At 45.5% G+C, this 17,539-nt stretch overlaps 1 protein-coding gene across 5 annotated transcripts in view; it reads left to right on the top strand.

Moving 5' to 3' along the window:
* PLCB4 (phospholipase C beta 4) overlaps positions 1-17,539 on the top strand; it is a 361,436-nt gene that overhangs the window by 307,049 nt on the left and 36,848 nt on the right. For all 5 annotated transcript variants that reach the window (XM_090051542.1, XM_090051524.1, XM_090051533.1 and 2 more), the window contains 2 exons: positions 1,246-1,295; positions 1,416-1,481. In XM_090051542.1, the coding sequence (XP_089907668.1) occupies positions 1,246-1,295; positions 1,416-1,481 (116 nt within the window). The remainder of the gene's footprint in view (positions 1-1,245; positions 1,296-1,415; positions 1,482-17,539) is intronic.

The following is a 17,539-nucleotide window of genomic DNA, read 5'->3' as shown; positions in this document are numbered from 1 at the left end:
AAATGTAAATAGCAAGATTGAATGTGGCATCCACATTTTAAAATACAATCTGAAACTCTGCATTTAGGGTACAACAAAATTGCACAACACGGTTTTTTAAACTATGACTTCAGCACTTGTTCTTTTATAATCTTTTCTGCATTCTGTTTCTCTCCCATGCCCACTTGTGGAAGAATGGAGGTGGTCATTTATGTATCACATGTAATTATCCCAATTCTCATCTTTATTTTATTAATTTTTACAATTTGTTAATTTCTGCATGATTCTCCAAGTCATTAGAGATTACGTGTCCAGCAAGGTAGCAAACCTGAGGGAGATTTTGAAATGCACAATGAGTGTTGTGTACCCAAATCTCATTGACTTTCAATAGGACTTGGATGACTAAACTGCCTATTGTGTTTTTGAAAAGCTCCCCCTCTCTCCCCTCCCCTGATGGGTCTTATGAAGCCCCAGGTATGTTTATGGTGCTCATTAAAAATAATTTGTAATTTGGATGGAATGTTATAGACTTAAGAATGTTAACATTTTTCTGGCCTGCACAAACTGTCTGTTTCTACAGGATCCAAATTTTGTTCAGTGGAATTCACCTTTCAAGGCAGAAAATCCCTTGCAAGAGAGGCAGAATCTTACAGTTAAGGACACAATTGGTAGTTAGTTAAATAAGTTATGAGTAGTATGTTAAAGATTGATCCAACATTTCATTTAAAAATTAAGGAGAATCTTACATATTAGATTTTTTTCCATGGGATCATATTGGCCTTTTTAATGTAAACATTAAAATACAACTTTAGAACTGAAAGAGTATCAAGATATGACCATGAAATAAGATGTGACCCAACAAAGGACCCATTGACTCCAAGGTGCAGGATGAACCTCCAGTGAGATACAAAAGTTCAGAAGCATATGTAGGTAAACTTAAGTTACACAAATGGTCTGCCCTATTTTTCCACAAATTATATCTGAAAATGCTTAACTTGTTCTTCTTCGCCACTCAGAATGCTGATAGTGTTCTGTTTTCTTTTTACACAAATGAGATGAATGATTCCAAAAGCAATAATAAACATGCCTTTACCATGTCTCAATACTTAACTTGTTTCCCACGCTAAACTCAATCAAATGTTTGTTTTCATTAATGTGAATTACAGTATCTAACACAAATGTAATTTGTTGTGGTGAAATTAGAAAAATACTTGGTATCTAGCAGTATGACTAAAGTTCTAGATAAAATGTACTAATACCTTCTAGGTATAGAACTTATTCCTCAAGTGAAGATAGAAGATTTAAAGCAAATGAAGGTAAGTTTGGTCAAAAACTTTGCAAGATGTAATATATATATATATTTTCAAACAGCCAGGATTTTATCTGGTTTCAATCATTATTCTTGCAAGAAAAGTGATCCAAGTTCTCTTTTGTAGGCCTACATAAAACATTTAAAGAAACAGCAGAAAGAACTGAGTGCTTTAAAGAAGAAACATTCAAAGGTATGAGTAGAGCTCTAGGAGTTTGGGAAAATGTGCCTAGCTAGCAAGTTCGCTTGCTTTAAATGAAAAAAGAAAGGTTGCAAAGCTCGGCAGTGCAGATGGCTCTCAATTATAGTCAGAGGAATTATTAAGGATAAGTAAATTGCTAGAGCAAAGAACACAAGTTTATTTTAGCTTTCACTGAGACCCACTCTGATAAACAGATTTTCCACTGAGTGATCACTTTAAAACATCTCAAGTTCTACACCAGGTTTTTGAATCAAAAGCTCACTACAGAAATAACCTATTGTGCTTATAAAGGGATGGAAGATGGTAAAGACCCAAAATGTGGAAACTGCATGGAGGCACAATGGAGATGGGGAAAGTGGTTGGAAAATTAGATCCTTAATTCGTCTCCCAACATCTGCATAGACTATTGCTTACTCCCACCACTGTCCTTCACAGAATACAATTGTTCTTAAATCTTAACATTTTTGTCAATATGGTCCTGAACATTCCTACTGCTGGGGTGGCATAGATACTAAAGTGCATGGGTGACAGTCCAGAGGTTGCAAGTTTGTAGGCCATAGCAGACCTACTCATGGTGTGGCCATGCTAGATTCCAGTGAATCTGAAAATTCTGCTAAAAGCAAGGAAGGATTCCTACTACCAGAGGAAACCTAACAAGTGCAAGAAAGTAGCAAGGTTCCAAACTACATCTTGTTATGGCAACATGCAGGGACATCATTATGACTTGGCTTTGCTGTCGGTCATTTCCATGTCTTTTGGTGCTCTTAGTTTTGTATTCGTTGCAGGCTTGAATTGACCTATTTGCCTGGTCATTTGCAGTATCAAGAGGTGTATCCAAGTTCTAAAGAAGCATATTCTAAAGACATGTCTAATGTCATGACTGCTAATTATGGTGGGCTGATGATCACAGGTGGAGAGAGAAAATATTATTTGGGGGGAGCTGAGTGCTTGCATGCAGGCATGCATGCACCCCCCCCCCCCCCATGGAAGGGGTGGAGAGGCAAATCAAGGCCCCCCACAGTGAGGGAGGGAGTGAGGCAGGGGTAGGCACTGGGGTGAATGGGTCCCCAGGCCAGGGCGGATCATGGGATACTTGGAACCTGGGCGGGTCGTCCAGGGGCATGAGGGAGCTCGCGCTGCTGCGTGCACCCCAGGAGAAGCATGGGGGGCATACGCCCCCCGGACCTCTGCGTGGGGCAGAGGCAGGCTCCGCTCTGTGCTCACTGACTAGGAATGTTGCCACATCATGTGTCTGCTGTGCACAGGATGCAGAGCCCAATGGCAAGATGCATATGGCACCACTTGGCTCTTGAGGCAGTGGGGCACAGAGCGGAGCCTGCTCTGTCCCACACACACAGATCCGGGGGGGGGGCATGTGTCCCCATGCTTCCCCCAGGGTGCACACAGGGGTGGGAGCTCCCCCACATGCCTGGATTAGCTGCTTGGGCTCCGAGTGTCCCACGACCCAACCCTGGACCCCATTCATGCCTGCCCCTGCCTTTTGCCTCACTGCACCCCCCCACCAAGTCCCTTCCCCTTGAGAGTACACTGAAACTTGCCTGGCTGCTGTGTTGGGTGGTGAGCCACATGCCAGGTTTGCGATCCTGGCTGTGCATCTGAGTGTGTGCGCCGCTCCCCCCACATCCCTGCTGCAGCAGCCCGGAGCCCTACCCTCAGCTCTGTTTGGGTGGGGCTAAGCCCCATTAGCTCCAGCCTCCTTCTGCCTGTTCTGATGATTTGGGGGCCAGGGAGCAGGATTTCTCTCTGCTAGCATAGAAGCACTCTCTCTCCTTCTGGTTCTGTGACTCTTGGCTGCCCAGTAGCCCAGCTTCAACAGGACTGTTCTGCAGTCTGGTGCTATGGTACTGTCCTGGGAAGTAACGGATACCCCTGGGTGATGGACACCTAGAATCTGTGGCTTTCACTTCATGAACAGCCACTGGGCTACTGGTAGACGCATAGGAGTGGGGGAGGACACAATCCCACACAGGCAATTTTCAGTTGCCCAGCTTCAGAAACCTATTATCTGCCTATCTTCAAATGTGGGTTTAGGCATGGTGACAGCAAATAAACAGAGACGCCCAGTAGATAGTTTGAGTCAGGTACCTAAGCTTCTGAGCAGGGGTGGGGAGTTCAGACACACACCTGTTTTAGTGGTTTTTACTGACTGCCTCTCAGTGTCTCAGGGTTTTCTGAATCACTTTTTGACGGCACTTAGTACGCCTCATTATCTTTATACAGCCCCTAGTTGCCTAAACCTTTACTGCTCTTAGGTGCCTCCAGAGTCTGTCTATTGACTGTACAGGGATTCAAAATCATTTTGACATACACACTTGAGGAATGTGCTCTGAAGTCAGGTGAGGCAACACCTAAATCTAGGTGCACCACTGGCCCATTTGAATCCTGGCCTGTGTACATGCACATGATAATAAATGGTTGAGTGAATCTATGCTGTCAGCTTATGAAAGTGTGCCAGAAAAAAATGAAAGTATGTAGGAGCACCATGAAGGAGCAGAGAGGAGCCACTGGCAGTAATTGTTTCATATTACTCTTGGTAAGAAAACAAAAGCACCAAAAAGACGAAAAGACAAAACAAGACAACCTTAAAAGGACAGTTAAAATGTTTTACTTTGAAGAGGCTGAGGCCAGGTTTTTTTTTCATATAAAGGAAGCAGGCAGTTATAAATGTAGTCCTCACTATCTTATTTCATTTTTTTCCTGGGAAAAAAGGCTTTTCGGATAAGCAGATGGATCATTAGATGGCAGAACCATGCCTGCTCTTCCTAGTCTATTATTAGACAGCCGTTTTATTCTCTTGATAAAATTAGACTTGACTGCATTCCCTTAATGTCAGATTAGCAGCATTGCCAGTAAACATGGAATTTTAGATCTCATGAAATTGGTGAGTAGTAAAAAGGAGAGATTTTACTCAGAGGATTAGGAATAATGCAAATGTTGAGTTGTATATGCAAAGCTCTGCAAGGAAGACCTTGTTGTATCATGGAGGAGAGGATTACAGGGAACTAAAAGAGCAAACAAGTTAAAGCCAGGCTAAGATACTGTGACTAAATATTGAAGGGAGTATGGTGGTGGTAGGTTACAGGTTGTTTAAGAGTCAGACTGCAATGGGACCCTCTAGTATGGGTAGTCATTTTATTTTTCCTAAGTATTGTTCCACCTTAGCAAAAGCTTTACTATGGGAACTCTACAGGCCAGTAATTGACTGAGAATCAATTTTGGAACCAAGCCCTCTTTAGCTTGTAGCCTGATTAATGAACTGCAGTGTTTGTGATAGAGATGGGAAATTATCCAGTAGAGGCTGGTTAGGAGAAAAGAAATCTTGCCTTCTGCAGATGACTGCTGTAGCCCTTGAGAAGTAAGTCTGTCCCTTGATTGCATCTAAGACCCCTGTGCTTAGATGCAAAGAGCTTCTATTCTGTGTTGAGAAGGTTGGTACACCCACAGTGTGCTCCTGTCCTGCATAGCCAAATTCCATGGATTCAGCACCAACGCTGGGCCTTCTGGAAGCCCTTATATGAGCAGCAAGATTGGCTGGTGCCAAGGAAGGCATCTGAAGAATAAAAAAGAGATTGAGAAAGCAGTGAGCAAATAACTTTCAGGTGTTTTTTGATAACTATATTTTAATGACAGTGACAAAGACACGGATATTATTCTTACATTTTATCTCAGGTAAAGCAGCAAATTTGCAGATTATAATGATGATAAAAATAATTTGTCACCTCACATTTGCTAGGCACAATTAAATTTTTCTAAGTCCCGGGTCGGACAGCAGCAGCTCTGGCTCACCAGAGCACATGGAGGAGGTAGCTCCAGCTGCAGCAGTTGCTCCAGCTCTAACCCAGAGCATGTGGCAGCAGCTCTGACTTGCCAGAGCTCATGATGGTGGCAGCAGCAGCTGTGACTCTGACCCAGGCCATGTGGTGGCAGTTCCAGCCCCTGCCAGATGCCCTGTGTCAGAGCTGGAGCTGTCACCACCTGTGCACCATGCAGCAGTAGCAGCTCCAGCACTGGCTGCAGCACAGAACATGTGGTAGGAGCTGGGGGCCAGGAAGGTAGAGATGCAGCAATGGTGACTGGTAAAGTGGCCAGAGGGAGAACAGAGCTGTGTCAGTTCTGCTTGCCCTCCTACTGCTGATGGCCATTCTGTGATAGGCCACTCCCCCCGGCTATGCCGGTAGTCTGGCAGACCAGATACAGTGCTTCACAGAGGACTGGATCTGGCCCATGGTCTGATGCATTTGACATTCCTGGTGTAGAGCGTTTTTTTTTTTCCATATGTTCAAACAAGATGGGTAGAATTTGACTGTTACACTGAAATAAAAATACTTCACTATTTGATTAGATATTTACAAGTTTCCTCATCAGTTCACTGGGAAGAATTTTAATGCGGGAACACTCTACCCTACGCCTTTTAAGTGGTGGAATTTTGCATTAATCACACTGCATTCCATGCAGAAACTGGCAGCACGTGGTGTGTGTTGTACACGAGTGTGCAAGACCCCTGATTGTGTATTGTCAGTTTTAAAGAAATCCTAAAACATGCCAACTTGTATTCAGGAATGAAAAAAGGACTCCTCAAAACATGTCAGAAACTTCTTGAAAGTCTAAATTTTGCCATATAATTCTTGTCCAGTTTTGTCAGACACCATTATATAGAAACTAGAATGGCTTAAAAATACCTTTATTATTTCACAATGCAGTGTAGTCATTTTTTATATTCTTGATATTAGCAATTACTGAGAATAATAAAGATGAATTGCAGCTAGAGTACAAAAACAACTGATACTGCTATGAAAGGAGTAGGAGTATTTTGAGTGATTATAAAACCTCTAATTAAAATTGTATGGACTATGTAATGAATTACCATGACATTCCCAATGAGTGATGCTCATCAGTAAGGGGTTATACATAACAGTACATTTCTGCAGTGTATTAAAAAAGCAAATTAAACTTTTTTTTACAAATCTTGTTTAACTGTCTAGTGCTGAGAGAGTTTATACAGGGGTCTAAAATAGAAGACATATTTATTATGCTGTGGGAGATGAGATTTACCAGTCATCCTGATAATCCACAGCCCACCTTCAGCTCCCATCAGATACCAAAGGCTCTTTTGAGCAACTGGCAATGTTCTTGTCTGTGGTTAAGTTCACAAGACTCAGCAGGTTAGGAAACTTTCAACATCCACAGCAACAATGCCTGAAAATGAGACCCAAACTCTGAATGTTTCCCCTTAGATTGTTCTCCACTCATAGATAAGATGGGCTATCTCCTGACTGGATTCTTAAACTGGTCATAGATACAAATCCAAGAACTCCCCTGCTATTCTCCATCCATTGTCTTCCTCTTCCTGGTGGAAATTAAAACTCTCTTGGTGAGATGGCAAAAGGAACTGCTCTAGTAATCCACTGAAAACATTTCAACCTTGTAAGGACTTAATGTGACCTGCAATAGAAAACATTTTCAGGAAGAAATCTTGGGCATTGGTAATTGAAAGCAGTCTAATACAAATAGACTTTAAGAGGGAAAGACTTTCTACAGGCTTAATGTTGTTGGAATGAAGAAGGCAATGGAGATCCACTCCCCTACATTAGAGACAGCAAAATTTTTCCTTGCAAAATATTTCCAGGCTGCATATCATATTGTAAATGCAGATTTTGTTCACTCACTCCAAAATGTAGTCCCTCCCACTATGAGAAATAAGCTTCTTTCACAGAAATTCATTGCCTCCATATGGCCTCATTCAAACACACTAAGTATTCACATCATTCACATGATGGGTAATCGTGAAAACTTTGTTACCGACTGGGTTCACTACCTGTAATTCTAACTTTGCCCTTTGCTTGGTAAGTATCAGGAATTACTGGAAGTCCTGCTAAGACTCTACAGGCCATATTGGATTCCATACGTGGAAGTGTGTTTCCGCCCTGCTCAAGTCCCTGAAAAACAGTTATTAGCAAAAGTAAGCGGGTCCTCCTTATTGTTTATTTGGTTTGGGGGGCGGGGGTTGTTGGTTTTTGTTTTTGTTATTGTAGCACAGTTTTCAGGCTAAGATAACAGCATGACACAAAAGTAGGTGCATTCCTGGATTTTCAAGGACTTGAACAGTGTGGCATCCAAGTCCACTGTAATGCGTAAAAGATGGAATAGAATCTGGCCCTACCTGTGTACTAAAACAATTCCCCTAATTGATAGAAAATATATCATTGCTTGACATTAGAAAAATTTCCTTCCCATTGATAAACTACTTTCCAATAAATAAACCATTATTCTATGAGACAGCTAGTAAAATAACTAGCAAAACATTCACAAATTCCTGCTTAGTGATAGCATAATAGAAAATTAGGGTTGGAAGGGGCTTCTGGAGTTCTAGTCCAACCCCCAACTCAAAGCAGGACTGCCCCACCTATATCACCCTTGCCAAGGCTTTGTCTGGGTCTTAAAAATCTCAAAAGATAAAGATTCCACCACCTCTGAGTAATCTGTTCAGTGCTTTACTACCCTCCTTGTGAGAAGTTTCTTCCCAATATCTAACCTAAACTTCCCTTGATGTAACTTGAGATGATTGCTCCTCATTCTGTCATCTGACACCAGTGAGAACAGTCTAGATCCATCGTTTTTCGAACCCCCCTTCAGGTAGTTGAAGGCTGCTATTAAAGCCCCTCAGTCTTCTCTTCTCTAGACTAAATAAACCCAGTTCCCTAAGCCTCTCTGCAGAAGTCATGTGCCCCAGCCTCCTAACCATTTCTGTTATCTTCCACTGAACTCTGTCCAATTTGTCCACATCCTTTCTGTAGTGGGATGCCTATCCTTTCTGAAGTAGAACATACTCCAGATGTGGCCTAACCAGTGCCAAATAGAGGGAAAGAATAATTTGGCAACATTCCTTCTCATCCTACTAATGCAGCCCAGTATGCTGTAAGCCTTCTTCACCCCAAGGCACACTGGCAGCTCATATTCATCTTATTGTCCACTGCAACTCTCAGGTCCTTTTCTGCAGACCCACTGCTTAGCCAGTTGGTCCCAAGCTTGTAGCAGTGCATGGGATTGTTCCATCATAAGTGCAGGACTTTGTAAGTGCAAAATAAACCTCACAAGGTTTATTTTTGGTCCAATCCTCCAATTTGTTGAGGTCTCTCTGAACCTTAGCCCTACCCTCCAGTGTATCTACTACTTCCCCCATCTTGGTGTCACGTGCAAGATTTCTGAGAGTGCACTCCATCCCATCTTCTAGGTTGTTGAAGATATTGAACAAAATCAGCACCAGGACTGACCCCTGGGGCATTCCACTTGATACCGGCTGCCAACTAGACATAGAGCCATTAATTATTACCCTCTGAGCCAGTTGATCCAGCCAGTTTTCTATCCACCTGACAGATCATTCATTCAACCTGTACCTCCTTAGTTTGTCTGTGAAAATGTTGTGAGAGCCCATATTAAAAGCCATGCTGAAGTCAAGGTATAACACGTCCACTGCTCTTCCTGCATCCACAGAGCCAGTCATCTCCTCGTAGACAGCAGTCAGGTTGGTCAGGCATGACTTGCCCTTGGTGAATCCATGCTGACTGTTTCAATCACCTTCTCCTCCAAGTGCTTAGAAATGTATTCCTTGAGGATCTGCTCCATGATTTTTCCAGGGACTGAGGTGAGGCTGACTGGTGTGTAGTTCACTGAATCCTCCTTCCCTTTCTTAAAGATGGGCATTATATCTGCCCTTTTCCAATCATCCGGGACCTCTCCTGATCACCATGAGTTTTCTGCTATACTTTCTAGACTTCTTGCACATCAGAATGTTTCTTTCCTGTTCCCTCACTGAAGTTTCTTTAAAATACAACCAGCTCTCTTGGACTCCTTTCCCCTTCAGCCTGGCCTCCTAGGGGATTCTTCCCATCAGTTCTCTGAGTGAGTCAGAGTCTGCTGTTCTGAAGTCCAGGATCCTTACTCTGTTACTCTCCTTCCTCCCTTTCCTCAAGATCATGAACTTAGTCATCTTGTGGTTTCTGCTGCCCAAGTTACCATCCTGCAAGCTCACAGCAAGTTTCTGTTATTGTAATCACGTCATAGTGCCGCGATTGTTCAAGGACTTCTAATTCTTCCTGCTTGTTTTCCAGGCTTCGTGCATTTGTGTACAGGCACCTGAGGTAACTATTTGATTGCTCTGATTTCTCAGGAAGTATGAAAGCACCTCCTCTGTTGCCCCCTCCTGCTTGCTCTTTCTCCAAGTCACCCACTTCCCCACTTATGTCAGGGCTTTGGTCTTCATCCCCCAGTGCACCTAGCTTAAAGCCCTCCTAACTATGTTAGTGAGCCTATCTGTGAAGATGCTCTTCCTTCTCTATGTCAGGTGGATCCCATCTCTTCCTAGCACTCTTTCATCTTGGGACAACATCCTGTGATCAAAGAAACTAAAGCCCTGCTGGTGACACCATGTGTGCAGCCATGCATTGATCTGTAGGATACAACTGCTTCTGCCCAGGCCCTTCTTGACCAGAAGGTTTAAGGAGACCACCTGCACCCCTGTTCCCTTCACCCTTGCTCCCAGAGCTCTGTAGTCAGTTTTGATCTGCTCAGGGTCTCCCCTGGCTGTATCACTGGTGCCCACCTGGATGAACAGCATTAAGTAATAGAGAGCTGGATGAGTCTCAATAATCCTTCCATAACATCTCAGATCCAGACTCCAGTCAACCAGCAGACCTCCTGAGAAAACAGGTCAGGCTGGCAGATGAATGCCTGCAGCCAGAGCAGAAGGGAGTCTCCAACCACCATCACCCATCACTTCTTCTTGGTGGCAGTGATCTTAATCCTTCCAACCTTGGGGATGCCTGGCCTGGCCGCCTCCACCAATGGAACCTGCTCCTCCTCTTCTGTTGCAAGGGCTCGATATGTGTTCTTCAAGCAGACTGCTGCAGGCGGAGATGAAGATTTCTGCTTGCTACCAGAGGTCATAAGCTTCCAGTTTCCACTTTCCATGTCCACTTTCTTCTCTAGCGCTGCCTCTGGCAGTCCTTCATCCATAGTCCTAGAGGTCTCCTCCAGCACTGAAGTAATGAAGTCATGGAAGAGGATACTTCAGAGCTTTGTTGCCACCTCCTGTAGCTCTCTTGCCTGTTCCCTAAGGGACACCATGAGGACACACCACTCATATCACAGGCATTCCACCATCTGGCCATCACTGGAAGGAATCTGGAAGCCACAGTCTCCACAGTGCCAAACCAAGACCTGGGTAGAAGCGCCAATGGTGAGCCATCCTGCCTGGACAGACACTTGTAACTCAGAATGCTTTGCACAAAGTGTTCAGAGTTACAATGATCCCCCAGACCAACCAGTTTGCTGTTGGTTTGGGGGGGAGGGGAAGGAACCTAGTGGAGGGGGGAATGTAGCTGCAGCTACAAGCCTGCAGCCAGTTTCCCCTAACAACCACCTCTCCTCCTTGCCAGACCACGCTGTTTTGAGGAAGGGAAGCAAGAAAGGGAGCAGTCATTCTAAGGGTTCCCCAGCTGGCACTGGAGGGTGGGTGAATTGTTTACAACCACTTCCTATGGCCAGATTGGGTGAAAATTGTCGCTTCCGTCTGTGCCCTATGTGTGGCTTTTTATCCTTTCCTTTTGGCTAGACTGCTGCTGCCTGATATCATTTTGGTCTTTTTAAAACAATCTTCTTGTCACTGAGAGGCTGTCATAACTAAACTGTAGACCACAATTGGAATTCAGATCAGCAGTATATAATTTCTGAGTATGTGCTTAAAGAAAAATAATACATTTAAATTGATTGGGGAATCAGGAAATTCTGAACCTGAGAGTGGGTTCAGCATGTTGCAAACATGCTACAAACCAGCGTAGAATGTATTTTTGCTTGAAACTTGTATTTTCAGCTATAGCCAAGTAGAGGCAGTATGTTTGAAACCAGCCTAAAAACTGTCTCATAGGCCTCCTCAGAACCTAGTTTTGACAGAACTTGTAAATGCATCTCTGACTGTCTCTAACCTGTTTCTAAAGCTCCTTCTGTATGTTACAGGTCAGCATTTCTCAACCCATGAGTCACAACCCAAAAGTGGGTTGTAAAAACGTAGGGTCATGGGGAGGTCCCAGGGAATCGCACAGTTTCCCTGTGCAGGCTGCAATGCTGGCAGCCTGCATAGAGCTGGCATGCAGCCGGGGACGTGGTGAGCACAGAGAGCAGACCCAGGATCTGGAGGGGGAGGGAGGGGGCTAGATGTAGGAGCCAGAGAAGAGGGTAGAGAGAGAGAGACTTCTGTGTTTCAGGGCCAGGGTATTGTGGGTAGCAGGTTGTGGCAAGCTGATAATTATGCTAATGGGTCCTGGTGTGAAAAAGGTTGAGAACCATTGTTATGGGTATGGTGCAATTAGCTGGCTAACTAGAGCAATTACCTTGAGATCAGCTACATATGCAGAGTACCTGTCACACCATGAAAAGGTCTAACCAGCTATAAAGTTAGGCCTCAAAAATGTGTACTAACTTTATCACTGGTTCCTATAGAGCTTTAATTTGTATGTATAGCAGGGTCTCCCCTGCAGCTGACATGGCTCCCAGCCATAGAGTCTCCCCTCCAGCTCTGTCAGCTGATGGGGCTCCCAGCCACAAGGGTGCACCATACCCAGCTGGGGCTGGGAGTCCCACAACTGTGGGGACTATCAGCCCCAGCAGTGGACACAGGGTCCCAGCAGCATGCCTCCCCCACCTGGATCCTGGCAGCTGTGAGATGTGGTTGCAATTTCCCAGAACTGGGGGGGGGGGGGAGGGGGAGGTGTGTGGAGTGCCCCCGGGGCTGGGAGATTGCAACTACTGCAATCTCCTAGCCTTGGGACTGAATGAAACCCATGGGGGTGAGAGGCTGCTGCTGCTGCCGCTGCCGCTGCCTCCCAGCCTTAGGGGGATGGGATCCTCCCACAGTGGGGAGCCTCTCAGCTGGGGGACTCCCAGCCATGGGAGCTTGCTTCTTGCCAGTGCAGGGAGAGCCCTGCACTGGCAATAAGGCATGATAGGATCTAATGTGTGATCCCATGCAGCGTAGCAGAAGGCATGATTGTGTGGGTTGCACATTAGATCCCATTGCACCTTTACCTACATATGCAGAAGGGCATTAATTGACATCGCAGATAGAAAATGAGATGTGTCAGCTGAATCACTTTAACTAGTTGCATTTTCTTTACATTCTACCAGTGATTGGCAGTCTCAAATACAAGGTTCTGTTGGTAATGCTTTGTCTCCCTATACCATGGGTTGGCAACCTACAGCCCACGGCTGGATCTGGCCTGTGAAGGTCTCATTTTGGGGTGAAGGTGAGGCTGGGAGTGAGTGAGGGAAACACTGATTTAAAAAGGCAACATTAAAGGTCTTAGAACTGGGGTCTTGCACTGTTCCAGATGCAGGGGGTTTTACCTGCACCACAGCAAGGCAATTGGAAGAAGTGGTAGTGGCAGGGGAGTGGCAGCAGCAGGGTTGGAAGTGCGGGCCTGCATCATACCCAAACCAGTTTGTTTTGGCCACCCATTTGTAAAATGATGACTAAGATAGTAAATCAGCCACTTGGATTGCATTTAACTTGAGGACTTTGAGCTAGAGTGATACCTGGAAACGGACTCCAATTTGAGAATTATGGGAAGTGCTAAACAATGTCAGAAGTTTGGAACAGTGATGTTCTACTATAATAAGGATCTGCTGAAAGTGTAATTGCTCAATTTTCCATGAAAAATGGCGAGCGCCACTGTAGCAGGGCCTGCTACTTGGAGAACTGAGACAACTCTGCAGGTGCCGGTTGCTGGGGCAACTAGAGGGAGCCAGTGACCCATGCCTGCTAGTGGTCAGCTGACCAGAAGGGGCAGGGCCTGGCTCCCATTTAAACCCCAGGGCAGAGTCTAGGCAGGCTGTTCCCTGCTGGCAGCTAAGGGGGAAGGAACTCTGCTGACGCGAGTAATGAGTAGAGGCCAAACCGCAGGTATGGCCCAAGATTGAGGACAGATGAAGCAACCCTGGTGTGGTGAGAAGAAGGTTGGAACCAGATGGCTTAGATTTATGTTCTAGCCAGGGGCTTGTGCTTTGTTTGTTATTTTAACCGGAGGTTTGGGTGAGGCTATTAGGGGTTGGAGGAGGCCTCATATGGGACCCACAGCAGCGTGGAGAGCCCAGCCCCAGAGAAGGGGGCAGCGAGAAGCCCCAGAGAAGGGAGCAGTAAGACAGGGCTGTGTAGAGCCTGAGAGCTCCAGAGAGAGGGCAGTGGGAAACCCCAGAAAGGGGCAGCGATCGATGAAAGCCAAAAAGACAACATTGGGAGTGAGCCAACCTCAAGCACCAGACAAGGCACGGCATTTGAGAGTGTGCCATCCCCAAGTGCCAAAAGGGCTCAGTATCAGGAGTGTGCCAACTCCGAGTGCCCAGTAAGGCAGAGAGAAACTAGATCGCAGAGAACCCGAGAGTCTAGAAAGGTGCAGTGTGACATAAGGCTGTAGAGAACCCAAGCACCCAGTGATGTGCAGGGTGAGATAGGGCTGCAGAGAGCCCAAACACCCAGCGGGGCGCGGTAGAGCAAGACAAGGTTGTAGAGAACCCGAGCGCCAGAGAGGCGCCAAGTATGATAAGACTGTGAAGGAACAGAGCATCAGCAAGGCGCTGATCAAGACAGGGCTGCGGAGGGCCCAAGTGACAGTGAAGTATCAAGTAAAACCAAAGAACATCCGGTACATCTGTGAGGCTTGGGGCATGGTACAGGGGAGGTTGGAGCCACGCATACCCCATAAAGCCAGGGTGCACGGAACACCCATTATAAAAACGGGACTAGCGATAGTGGGAGAACCATGGCCAAGAGGACAAAAGGCATATATATTTGGTCTTAATATATATAAGACCACAGATATGGCAGGCGAGATTCGAGGGTGCTTGTAGGCAGCTTGGCACAGTACAGAGGGCAGCTAGGGGAGAGCACAGTGACCCTAGAGTGCCCCTCCTGTTACAGCCATGAAAAATTGTGGGCTCACTGAAACCAAGAAAGAAAACAAAAAAACTGTCCTGGAAACCCTGCAGTCTTGGAGCAGGGGGAATGGGGGGGGGGGAGGGGCAGGGCTCCTCAGAGCAGGGATAGGGAGGCTACAAGCAGCTCAGGCTCCATGGCAGGTGGCAGAGGCTCGTCCAGGCCCAGAGTGGCTATGGCAGGCAGCTGGGAAGCTGCAAATGGCTGCTCTGAGCTCCACGGAGTCTGGAGTGGCTCCTTGCCAGAGGCAGATGCATGCGCACCTTGGGACCAACAGTGGGGCTGTGCTGCCCCTGGCCCCTTTCCCGCTGTCATCCCCAAGGCGCATGTGCACCCACCACCAGTAAGGAGCTGGTCCAGGCTCCATGGAGCCCAGTGCAACCATTTGCTTGTGGATGGCTGTAACATGCCAGTTTAATAACTTCCACAGGCTTAACCAGGGGATTAAGCCCATGGAAGCCATTAATTCACACGTTATTAAACAAGGCCTGATTTGAAGCCATCTGGCAATCTGTGGGGAGGGGTGGGACAATCAGGCTTCTCAGCCTGAATTAGCCTTTCTGATTTTTTTTTTTTATTGTTTACATTGTTGAAGGGGACATTAATTACATCAGTACCTGCCTGAAGATAAGAGGAAATATTCGAAATAAAATTATTCTCCCCAAGCTCTATAGTGGCTAGGTTCTCCAGATTAGACTTAAGGGCTAGGGACAGACTTTACACATAAACCAGTTTAAGTGATCAGAAACTGGTTTAAACCTGTAACAGAACATAATTTCAGTGCACATAAACCAGTTTCAAAATGCCTGAAACTGGTTTAAGAGAAACCTGGTTGAATGTAGTATCAGACTTAACTGATTTGGGTCAAGCCAGTTTATGCAGTGTCTGTCCCAGACCCCTTCCTGGTTTAACCTAAACCAGAGTCCCCCAGCATCCCAGAGGAGAAGGAGATTGAAAAGCTCACTATCATCAACAGATGTATGCACTGCACACACACCCATTTGCCTCAGAGTGCTAGCTGGGGGCTGGCAACACTCCCACCCCTTGAGCAGCGAGGAAAGAAAACCCTGAGATGGTGCAGGCAGGGTGGGGGTTTATACCCCTCCCTAATCAGAGTGTCCTGCCAGGGCCTGGCCAGGCCCACCCTTAGCTCAGCATTGTGAAAGGGAAGAAAGGGCTGCTCTAGCACCCCCCAGCTTCTAGCCTGAGCCACTATAGGCATGTGCCAGCATTTCCTCAGTCCAGAGAGGGAATGTCTATTCATTTGCAAATTGGTTCAACCTACGCAGGTTAGACTAACCTGCAAAGATTGAATCAATTCAGGCTCAGGATTTTTTAATGTCTGTCTCTGTCCAATAAGGACAGAAGTTATACAGAAATCACCATAAGTGATCAGAAACTCGTTCAAATCCGTAACACAACAGAAGTTCAGTGCACATAAACCACTTTCAAAATGGCTGAAGCCAGCGTAAGATAAACGTGGATGGAAGTAGTATCAGACTTCGCTGATTTAGGTTAAATCGGTTTACTGACCTTCTGTTGCAGACCCCGTCCAGATTCAAGTTAACTTATAGTCCTTCAGCATCCCAGGATGCTTTGCATCTGCTGGCAGGGTAAGCAGGCTAGCCTTGGTTCTAGCTGTCTGCTGCAGCTGAACAGGGAGGTGTGCTCTATTGCCCCCTGGCTTTTGGAATCAAAAGTGAATGTCTGTTCACTTGCTTATTGGTTAAAACTACACATCTTAGACTAACCTGCGAAGATTGAATCACTTCAGCCTCTAGCTTTTTGCCTGTCTGTACTTAGCCAATGAATATAGCATGTGTGGTATCATGTAATTGACCTGAATCATAGCTGCAGTGAGCCCAGTAGCAAAGTAGAACAATAAGTTACCTGGGCCTGGTAAAGTATTTTTACTTTTCTTGAAGCACTGTGATTTTATAACATGATTCAGAAAACTCAAAGACATTCAAAACAGTACATTCAAGTAAGTAATGTCTACAGTAGCTTAAGTTAGACAGATAAATGGCAAACAAGAGGAGCAATGAATTTTTAAGACTCAGAGCTCAAAAAGGCTCAGAAGGAAGGAGATGAAACAGTACAGAGAGTGGAGGAGCATATCATGTGCACAGAGGCATGACTAGAAAGAAGTTACAGAAATAGAACCCTACCACAGTCACAAGTCAGGCATTTTCTGCAAAAAATGGCATTGTTTCTTTCACAAATAAGCAGCACCAACAGCAGCAGGGAGCAGCAGACGGCCCAGATTTATCTTAGTGAGCTCTCTTCGTTGATCTCATCCCTCCCTCCAGTCAGCTGAGCCAATATTGTGTAAATGTTTGGGTGGCATAAATTGGTCCCCAGAGCACAGTACTTGATAATTTATTCCTGTCAGCTGCATATATTTGCATGCATGCAAAAATAAATGTTTGTTTTAGAAAATAGCCAGTGATACTCATGTGCCCACCAAGTCGGTGCATCACAGTTGCTTGTCTTTCTGAAGTAGGATTCACTGAACATCACATTTAGGAAACCTAATGTCCTCAGTAGAGATGAGCACGCACAAAAGATTAAAATGAGATTGTAAGGAGGAAATATGTATGTATTTGTTTATTTACTAGATGTATATGCCTCTCCTTTCAAACAAAGGCTCGGGGTGGCACTGAACAAAATAACTTATAAATCAACCGAACAAGAAAGCAAAATGGGAGACACAAAAATACTTATAAAAACAAACAGAGTATTAAAATATAGAGCAAACCAGTGTTTGTGAACCAGGGTGACACAGAGCATATAGATGAAGTGATGCCCAGGTCTACTTCTTTAGAAACTGCTCCTGCTGCTTCCCCCTGGCACCCTTGTGCTGGCAGGTCTCATGCTTTGAGCAATGTGCTCTGTTATGGGCAAATTTGGGGCCACAGAGCTTCACTTTTTAGCCCAGTCCATTCTCCTGTGCTCCCAGAGAGGGCAGGAGGGGTTGCAGGAGCAGGTGGCTCTGATCATTGGTGTACGGGACCCTGGAGGAGCAGTCTCAGTGGTGAGGGCTGCT

The sequence above is a fragment of the Crocodylus siamensis genome, chromosome 1, assembly GCF_052110815.1.
Source record: "Crocodylus siamensis isolate JL-2025a chromosome 1, ASM5211081v1, whole genome shotgun sequence".
Classification (NCBI taxonomy): Eukaryota; Metazoa; Chordata; order Crocodylia; family Crocodylidae; genus Crocodylus; species Crocodylus siamensis.
This window is presented reverse-complemented; position numbering and strand designations above follow the sequence as displayed.